Here is a 9,973-nt window from a genome sequence, read left to right as displayed (position 1 = left end):
TGAAGCCTGGGACATGAGGCTCATTTTATTTTGGAGAGAGAAATGAGAGGGAGAGAGAGAAGTGAAGCCCCCAGATAAGGTCACACCCTAAGAGAGGACACGGGCATGCTCAGGGCGTGGGAGCATGGAGAGATTGTGTGCCCAGACTGGGGACAAGGGGGGCCCCAGGGAGGACTTGCCAAGTGGCTTCAGGGAGCAGGATTTAGAGGGCTTCTTCGCTCCCCGCTGTCTTCACTTGGGCTGAAGGTCGTTGCTAAGTGGTTGTCAAGGAGAAGGCTATATTTAGGCTGGGGACTTTCTTTTCTCCCTCTATCTTACGGGGCACCAGTGAGCTATGCCAAGGGTCTTCCTTTGTGTCCTGGGTTGGCACCAATGGCTTCTTTTTCTTGTCGCTCCAGGCATGTCTTGTTATTGTCACTTTTACCAGATATGTAATATATATATATATTTTTTTATATTTGGTCACACCTGCAGTGCTCTAGGGCTATTCCTAGCTCTGTGCTCAGAGAAAGCTTGGGGACCATATGTGGTCCCAGAGATTGAACCAAGATTGACAGCAGGTAAAGCAAACGCCTTCACCCGTACTATGTCTCTGAGACTCCAGACATTTCTTGTTTGCTTTTTTTTTTTAAGACTTTTGCCTCTCCCCACACTTTTATGGATTTTTGTCCTGTCCTGATATTTCCAGCTAAGGTGCCTGACTCCAGATGCTCTGAGCACTTCACTGCCTGCCACAGGACGTGAGGAAGCTACTCTGCCCTTTTCTCCAGTTTCCTATGAGACAGTAATTCTGGAGTCCAGTTGCTGTGTTTGTGGTCACTGTTGTTTAACATTTAACATGTTTGACATGTTGTTTAACATGTTTGACTTTTATGTCAAAGTTGGCACAGTAACTGGAATCTGATGAGAAATCAACCTCCATTAGTGTATATTAATTTAACTATTGTGGGCCTTAAGGGGTCATGGTTGGGTTGACGTAGAAACTGGCTAGCATCCGCCATAAATAATTTCGGGTATAAGTTTGTCTCCTCCTCCCCAACACTTCACCTCTTGGTAGTCTGGTCTGACTTATTGATCTCAATCACAAGTTTGATCCGATGCAGGGCTTCCCGCCAAGTAGGCAAAGTTTACACACATACAAACCAACATAGTTATAACCAACACCCCAAAACATCTACATCAGTCTCAATTCAGGCTTTATTCTTGTGCAACAAAAATAACTCAAACTTCATTCCAAGCAGGTATAAAGATTGCAGGGGAAGGTACTGTTTACGAAACACACTCAACATCTAAAGGGAAAATGGGACATTTCTTTAAAGAACAGAATATTCCTCAAATCATTTGCCTTTAAAATATCTATCTCCCTCCAGCCTATACTTGGAAATGGCATATTAAGTAGCCAAGTTATTTTATACCACGTAACTAAGCAATTACATAGAAAAGACCTTTGGTCAAATAAAAAGCCATCTCAACACGTGACTCCCAGCCAAATACTATTATTCAACTCTGGTTTTCAGTCTTCAAAGATAGATAGTTTCTAATAGAGTCCAACAGTAGTGATTGTTGATAATTATATCTACATGTGCCTCTATGTATATAGTAAAAGGAATATATTCAAATGCATATATATATAAATGCATGAAGGAAAATGCATATATTAAAAGGAAATTAGCATGTGTGTTAGATCTCCACTAGGAACTTCCTCCCCTTGAAAGGTACGTGTGCTTGGGGTCCCGGGTCTGCAAGAACCAATTTGCGTCTCAGACATGAGCGTGCTCTGCTGTGAAGCTCAGATGCCCACCTCCAGGGAGAGAAAGGGCACCATGCCTTCCACAGCTGGGCTGGGACAAACAGCTTTGAAAGGAATCATTTTTGAATTGCGGAGCACCCAAAATTTCTCACTGAGAGAATTCTCATCAAGCACCTGGATCCCCAAATGTCACAAAGGGGCCGGGTGGGCGGCACACCAAGCCTGCTTTCCTGGTGACTGTGATGTTCAAAGGGAACGGGTCTCTACAGGACAGGAAGGAACGCAGGATTCGTGAGCCCATGGCAGAAGCCGCCTGAATGTGGACCTGACGCTGAATGACCCTTCTTTTTTTTTATTTGTTTTTTATTTCTTTTTTGGGTCACACCCAGCAATGCACAGGGGTTACTCCTGGTTCATGCACTCAGGAATCACTCCTGGCATTGCTCAGGGGACCATATGGGATGCTGGGAATCGAACCTGGGTTGGCCGTGTGCAAGGCAAATGCCCTACCTGCTGTGCTATTGCTCCAACCCCTGAATGACCCTTTTCTAAGCCCCCTCTACCCCTCTGTGGCAGCAACGTTGTCTGGCTCTTTCATTTCTATCCCGTGTGATCTTGTTGGCTTCCTTGCGGGGACTGTTCGCCTGCGATCATGAACCGCCTTGCCTGGACGAGGAGCTCCGAGAAGGAAGAGTCGCTAGGGGATGATAAACTCGCAGATGTACCGCTTGCTGCTACGACAGACCTCATCGCTCCATCTGCCCTGGGCCGACTGGGAGAACAGGGCACAGTTCTCCCGCTTGCCACCGTTGGGCTGGGCCCGGTCCCAGTGGTTGAAGGTCAGGGCGAAGCCGTGCACATCCACAAACTTGCCCTCCGAGTTCATGTCGTTGATGCCCAGCCAGAAGTCGTTGACCCCCGGCAGGCTCCGTTTCCCGTAGTCCCGGAGTGCGTTGATCTCGTCGATGCTTCTGGGGATGACCAGGGTCCCTCCCTTGGAAATGCAGTCCTCGTTGGCCTCGTGGAAGTGCTTGGAGCCTTCTGAAGCCAGGTAGCATTTCTTGTGAACTTTTGTGCCTCGGAGACAGACTGTAGATAAAGAGAGGGAAGGTTGACGTAGTCAGACGCCTCTGGCCTACCCCAAGCCCCAGGCGGGAGCTGGCAGAGAGCAGAAGGTCTCTGTGGAGAGAAGCTTGTGGGATGCTACTTATAAGTGACCATTTGTGGAAGAGTGTTACAGGCCTGTGACAAGCTCTCTAAGATCAACCCATTTAATTACCTCAACAATCCCATGATTGGATCTCATGGCTTCCTCCTAATCTACCCAGATACTGATGCAGTTGGGTATTACTTATGAGTATTTCACGTGCCTAAGTGGAACCAGCTCAACACCAACCCTGATTGGTCCCACGCTCCAACTGTGGCTCAGGCCTCCTCCTGACATTTTGAAACACAAGTGGTGGCCAGTTTCCATTATATACTGAATTTTCCAGGCACCTTTGGAACCATGTGGTATTTCAAAATTACTTTTTTTTTTAAAGAGAACCCCCCCCCCCAACCAAAAGCTCTAGTTTGCTTGTAGAGAGAGAGAGAGAGAGAGAGAGAGAGAGAGAGAGAGTTTTTCATGTAGGAATTTGAACCCATGGCTCGTGTTGTCCAGGATAAACCAAACACAAAGATAGTTTTAGGGCAAAGGATCAATGAATCGGCGTCCTATCTTGACTAGCTGTATAGACTTGGGCCTTAATTTCTCTGGGCCTCAGTTTCCACTCGTGTAAAATGAGTCAGTCTTCTAAGCCATCAGCAGACTCACGTGTTTTTATTTGCAAAGTATTTCTAGAGCCTGATTGATGGAAGGTGAAGGGTCCCCGGCACTCCTTCTCCTTCTGGGTGGGCATCTGAAACTCCTTAATCTTTCTAAGTCTGTCCCCCAGATGAGTCCTGAGTGATCACCCCCTCAGTATCACCAGGCACAGTGATGAAATGATCCTGGGACCTCTGGCCTCCCTGACCTGGGGACTCTACCATTTGCCAAGTCTCTAGGCTCCTGGGGGTGTGATTCTCTCCCACCTGGGAAGTCCCTGGAGCAGTGCCAGGGACTCACTGCAGGGGGCAAGGATGGGCTCCTGGACCAGGGTGGGACTCTGCTGGCTATGGGCACGTGCCTCCCCAGAGAGAGATGCAGAGTGCTGCCACCTGCTGGACATAGCTGGCTCTAGCCAGTGTCCTTCCCTGGACGTCTGGAGCCAGTAAGGTGGGGGTCCCCTGCGACCACAGATAGTGGGACCCTCACAACGCTCCCGCGGACCATTAGTGGACAGCTAACATGCGTGGGCTCAGCCAGTTTGCTTCAGCGTTGCACCTCTGTCCACTCGGCAAGAATCCTGAACAAGCTTTCGAGGTGCAAGATAGAATAGCCTGTGTCAGGAGCTTCGCCCCCGGGTTCGCAGGAGGGAGCAGAGGATCACTGTCTCACTTCCCCCCAGACAAGCATCTCCCATGGTTCTTTGCTCCTGAGCACATCTCCGGACCTGGTAGAGCCCCCCCCCCACCCCCGGAAACATGCCACCCAGGTCTTGAGTAGCGTAGCCGGTTGCCTTTTCTTGCCCTCTCTGTTGGGGGTCTCACCTGTCTGCAGCGCCTGCATCTCCTTCAAGGCGTTGACTTCTCTCCAGAGCTTCTCCACTTGGGTCTTCAGGTCTCCATCCTTTTCTGGGGGAGAGACGGGAGGAGGGGGAGGTGTGAAAGGAAAGAGGGAGGAGAAATATTGAAGGAAGAGAAAATGACAACAGAAAGAAATCAAGCTTTAGAGCCCAGATTCCAAGGCGGGAGGAGTTTGGATGGAGCAGACCCTGGGAGCATGAAGCAGAATGCAGGAAAATCCATCTGGCAGGTGCTGATCTTCCGTGCTCCCTCTGATGAGGACCCCATCCCTTTGCTAGTGTGAGGGGAGGACTTGCTGTCTGCCATCAGACTTTGGGGGCCCCAATGCAAGCTTTGCCCTTCAAAGAGCTTCCCTTTGGGGTCCTTCCACCTGAACATCTCCCGCTTGCCTTCTTGGCAACAGAACCACCTCCTTTCTAGAAGATTCTTCTATGGATCCTACCTCCTGTTCCCCAAACATCTGCTTACTTTGTAAGACCGTTCTGTGGTAGAGCTAAGCACCTCTGGGGGAGGAAGGGGGAAGGGCAGTGTGATTAAGGCCGGAAGCACCTCTTCCATAGGAGGGATTAGCAATTTATTTAGTCTTGGAAATCCCTGGGTGAGCCTTCATGATTGACCCTGCACCCAATACTAGAAAATGAGCACTTTGGCCAAATCAAAACTCCTCTGCCGCAGGGACTTCCTCTGCCTGGCCGGCATCTGAGCTTTCCAGCGGCGCTGACTGTAATCGGTTGTAATAAATGACGTGAGGTGTTAAAGGCCACCCTACACGGTGCTCCATCAACCTGCATTTCCCCTGTTCGTAAAGGATCAATACTCTTCCCTCCCCACTCCGCTGCACCGAAGGAAAACTCTCCTTCCCCACTCGCTGTGGAAAGTGAAGTGAACCAACCAAGCCCCATGCCCGGGCAGCCCTACACCTGGTGGCCGTCTCTACCCACGTGGTCTCAGCACATGGGCCTCACACAGAGAAGGACTGAGAGTCAGACAGGACCGTTCACTCCCTGCTGTGTTCCTGCCCTGGATCTTTTATATTTGTTTATTTTTATTTATTTTTTTTAATGTATCACTGTGAGGTACAGTTACAGACTTACAAACTCTCGTGCTTACGTTTCAGTCATACAATGATCGAGGACCCATCCCTCCACCAGTGCCCATTCTCCACCACCAATGATCCCAGTAACCCTCCCATACCCCCATCCCATATCCCATCCCGCCTCTGTGGCAGGGCATTCCCTTTTGCTCTCTCTCTCTCTCTCTCTCTCTCTCTCTCTCTCTCTCTCTCTCTCTTCTTTTGGGTGTTGTGGTTTACAATAGAGGTATTAAGTGGCCACCATGTTCAGTCTATAGTCTACTTTTTCAGCATGCATCTCCCATCCCGAGTGGGTCCTCCTAGTACCCTTTACTTGGTGTTCCCTTCTCTATCTGAGCTGCCTTTTCCCCCCAGCATGTGAGGCCAGCTTCCAAGCCGTGGAGCAATCCTGCCCTGGATCTCTTTAGAGCAGTCCCATCCCCAAACGTGCCAGTCCACGGATCCCTGACACCAGGTGTTCCTCCAGCCAGAAACCTTTGCCTCCTCCATTCCCGAGGCTCCTCCCTCTTCAGGACCTCAGCTCAGTAATGTGGCTGCCTGCAGATTGGCAGCTTGGGCTCCTTCTGCCCAGAGAGCAGACGGAGGTACTGAGAGCAGAGGTCCGACATGGAAAATTCCTCAGACTTCCGCTCTGCACTCAACCCTACCCCTAACCCTAACCCTAACCCTAGCTCTGGTCAGCTCTGCACTAACTGTAGTTTCTGGACCTGCACTGTATAATTAAGTTGCCTCCACAAAGTGGCTATTAGCTCACAGACACGAGTTTAGTAGAATCAGTACCTGGTGGCTTATTTCTGTTTCCATCCCAAGTGGCGATCACCGATCACCGTGGATGTGTTTTGTTTACAGTGACTACAGGGCAGCACTATCTCACCATTAAGAAACGATTGCAATTTATTTATTCATTTTTGCTTTTTGGGTGACACTTGGCAATGCTCAGGGATTACTCCTGGCTCTGCACTCAGGAATTACTCCTGGGGGTGCTCAGGGGACCATATGGGATGCTGGGGATCGAACTTGGGTCAGCTATGTATAAGGCAAGTGTCCTACCCACTGTGCTATCGCTCCAGCCACCAAACAATTATACTTTAGGACTGAACTTATTAGTAAGTGGACATACACGGCCTTGTATGCAGTCAAGTTTGATCCCAGCACCTCATCTGGTCCCCAAGCCCCGCCAGGGGTGATTCCCTGAGTGCAGAGTCAGGAGTAAGCCCTGAGCACTGCTGGGTGTGGCCCCCCAAATAAACAGAAACTCTCAGAACAGCCAGTGAATGTGAAAAGGATCAACCTCGTTAGATAAGGAAAGTGCCAATCGAAAGAGGTTCCTTGCTTGCGTTTAGGTTAACTGAGCATCAGCTGATGAAGGGAGGATGGGTGATCGAGTGTATGTGATGGTGGTCTCCCGCCCAGCTCAGGGCGATGGGGGCCAGGATGGGTGCTGGGCCTAAAGAGGATGATGGGCAAGGGACCCGTCCCCGCCCTGTCCCTCCAAGGACTCCCTCAGAGCCGGGTCAGTCTCTGGACAATGCACGGCACTGAGGCCTCCAATCAGAGAGGAATGGATGGGAAACGATGCAAAGGCTAACTGAGAACAGATGAAATTGAGCCTGGTCCACCTGCACAGTGGAATATCACGCAGCTGTAAAAAGGGACAAAAGAGGCCTTGTAAGGTAAATCTTGTAAATCCAAAATCTGAGAGGTGAAGGAAATGCATTTCTGTGCTGATGAATACTACTGATGGCTGTCTCTTATTTCATCAAGAACGTCTGGTCTTAACTGTATATTAACTGACCATCCCCTCTGAGGATATATCATATTTCCCAATGGTCAGTTGTGGATACTTCTGTGGAAAGAATCAGGACTGAGAAGACGGCTTTCACTCTGGGTTTCCTAAACTCTTATATTTTCCCCTCCCCCCCCCCCCAGGTTCTTCACTTTTGTTCACACCCAGCAGTGCTCAGGGCTTTCCTCTTGGCTGAGCTCAGGGATCACTCCTGAAAGGCCTGGGGACAGACGAAAACAGGGCGGCTGTGTGTGAGGCAAGCGCCCTGACTGCTGTTCGACTGCCCTGGCCCCGCTTCAAATATTTTAAAGGCCTAAGAGTGGGCAGGAAAAGGAGAATTTTGCAATTTAGGCTTAAGGGCCTCACCGATGATAGAATCTCCTTTCTTGAACCTATTGGCAAAAATGAGCAAAAATTCCTTGGTGAGGATTAAAAAAAAAAAGTGTCCAGGGTGTGTGTGTGTGGCGGAGGGGGGGGGGGGTAGCTTCAGGTGTGGGTCCGGGCAGGGCACTTGCCTTGCATGTGACAGATCCCGCACTGCATGGTCCTCTCAGCATGGACAGGAACCACCCCTGACCATTGAGCTGGGAGTAGCCCCAAGGATAGCCAAACACCAAATGGGGGGAAAAAAAAAGTCTCACAAGTACTAGAAATGCAGCTCAGTGGTAAGGCAGCTGCCTTGTGAGTGCGAGGCCCTGGGTTTGAGCCCAGCTGTGATTTCCCCAGAAGCAGCGTTTCATTAAAAGAGGTCTCAAGGGGAACACTGTTTTATCAGGGAGAAAGGTTCCACCCCAAATACCTGGGCCGGACCTACTAGGCTTAAACAAGTCCCTGGAGAAAGGCACTTTACCATCCTCTAGAACCCATGGACCCAGGCAAGCCTCAGTCAGCCCATCATGAAGCTCACCCTTGGGGTGTTAGTGCTTTTTATGTTTTCTTGTAAATAAAAGTGCATCTAACAGAGAAAAGGTGCCGGTTCCTTTACCTGCAAATATTCAGGCCTAAATAAAGGGTGTTGGGAGGATCCTCCCAGAATGGGAGAAGCATGCTGAAAGTAGACTATAGACCATAATTGCCACTCAATGACTCTTTTGCAAACTACAACACCCAAAAGGAGAGAGAGAACAGAGGGGAATGCCCTGCCACAGAGGCAGGGTGGGATTGGGGGGGATGGGGGATGGGGGATGGGAAGGATACTGGGATACGTGGTGGTGGGAAATGGGCACTGGTGGAGGGATGGGTATTTGATCATTGTATAATTGAAACCCAAGCACAAAAATTTGTAAGTCTACAACTGTACCTCATGGTGTCTCACTAATAAAAATTTAAATAAATAAATAAGGCATGCCTTCAGAAATTACTTATATTGTAGAGAGCACATATTTTGAGAATAATAACAACTCATTATTTCTTTAAATAAAAATAATTGACTTCAAAAAAAAATATTCAGGCCTGACCGATGAAATCACACCCCAGCCCGTGTTGTTCTCAACGCTTTTCCTTGTACTTTAATCTCAACATATTGGCAATGAATTGCCCTCGACTTTGAAACGTGTTCTTCCTCTGCGCTTGCACCTGATTCAAATCACCCCAATTACTTGCAAGGGATTGCTTAGAGATCCAGTTTGCCACTGAAATGTCTTCTGACACCCTATGGCATGGCATGTTGAAACCTTTGCCAGGCAGGAGAGGGCAGGGGAAAATGAAAATGAAAAGGCTTACCTAAGTTGTATTACTACGTATATTCTTGGACTGCCACAGATAACACACCTCAGAGATAACTGATGACAAAAGCAGATGTCACCATGGCCAACAGCTGCCCTGGGCTGTAGATTCAAGAAGCTTATAGCATCTCACCAATCTGTTTGAAGGATTGCACAGAGTCTGCTTTGATGCCCTGGATTCAATGAGCCAGAACATCCTGTTCACCCCCATTCATAAAGCCAGACGTCCCCCTAGCCAGGGGTGGTCCCTCTGAAGGACATTCTACACACCCCGCCCGTTAGCCCCAGCTGGGAAATCAAGTTAAATTAAAAAAAATTAAAAATTAAAAAAATAGTAAAATATTTTTTTTAAAGAGCTTTTACATCCATTCTGCGTCCTTCTGCTGAAGTCTCTCCTAGAGAATGACAAGGTCCCACTGTGCCCTGATCTGTCACAGCCGCGATCTGTCACAGCCGCATGCTGGAGTGTCCGTGCCCGGGAATGTCCCCTGGGGAAGAGAGAGAGAGTGCACGCTGCCCCAGTCATCCGCCAGCCCAGGGCACGTTACCTTTCACCCGCCGTTTGCTGTGCTTCCGGGTTTTGAGTTTGGATGGGTGGCTGGTGGCCTGGTCCAGGAACAAGGTGACAACCAGGAGGCAAATGACCAGTCGGTTCTGCGCCATGGCTCTGGGAGAGTCCGACGGCCACTTACTTGGCCAGCGCGCCTGCAGGAGCCCCGGGGCAGGGAGACTCCGGCCACCTCCGTCTGTGGAATGCGGGCGGCTTATAAACAGGAGCCGTGCAGCGTGGCCAGGAGCCGCTGATGCAAGGTTTGGCTGCCCCCGTGGCTTAGTACAACGTGGCTCCTTGTTCTCAGGCTGTAAAAAAAAACAAAAACCTCTCCATCCCTGCTCCGTTTTCTAGTGATTTGCCTTGTCAAGATGCTGTAAGAAAAAGACTTTTTTTTTTTTTGCCA

At 49.4% G+C, this 9,973-nt stretch overlaps 1 protein-coding gene across 1 annotated transcript; it reads right to left on the bottom strand.

Moving 5' to 3' along the window:
• Positions 1-2,447: 2,447 nt before the first annotated feature.
• Positions 2,448-9,680, bottom strand: CLEC3A (C-type lectin domain family 3 member A). Its single transcript, XM_056136953.1, has 3 exons — positions 9,566-9,680; positions 4,379-4,462; positions 2,448-2,839 (listed from the first exon to the last, which is right to left on the bottom strand). The coding sequence occupies exons 1-3, from the start codon at positions 9,678-9,680 to the stop codon at positions 2,448-2,450; spliced, it is 591 nt and encodes a 196-aa protein (XP_055992928.1).
• Positions 9,681-9,973: the final 293 nt, after the last annotated feature.

The sequence above is a fragment of the Sorex fumeus genome, unplaced genomic scaffold (assembly GCF_029834395.1).
Source record: "Sorex fumeus unplaced genomic scaffold, SorFum_2.1 ptg000122l, whole genome shotgun sequence".
Taxonomy (NCBI): Eukaryota; Metazoa; Chordata; class Mammalia; order Eulipotyphla; family Soricidae; genus Sorex; species Sorex fumeus.
The sequence above is the reverse complement of the archived record's forward strand: the minus strand, read 5'-3'. Positions and strand labels throughout refer to the sequence as shown.

Bases quoted from the DNA above. Each gene is read 5' to 3' on its own strand.
- CLEC3A (XM_056136953.1), bottom strand. From the start codon at position 9,680: ATGGCGCAGAACCGACTGGTCATTTGCCTCCTGGTTGTCACCTTGTTC. The intron at 4,463-9,565 runs GTAACGTGCCCT...TCTCTCCCCCAG, and splicing joins CAGCAAACGGCGGGTGAAAG to AAAAGGATGGAGACCTGAAG. The intron at 2,840-4,378 runs GTGAGACCCCCA...CTTTATCTACAG, and splicing joins GATGCAGGCGCTGCAGACAG to TCTGTCTCCGAGGCACAAAA.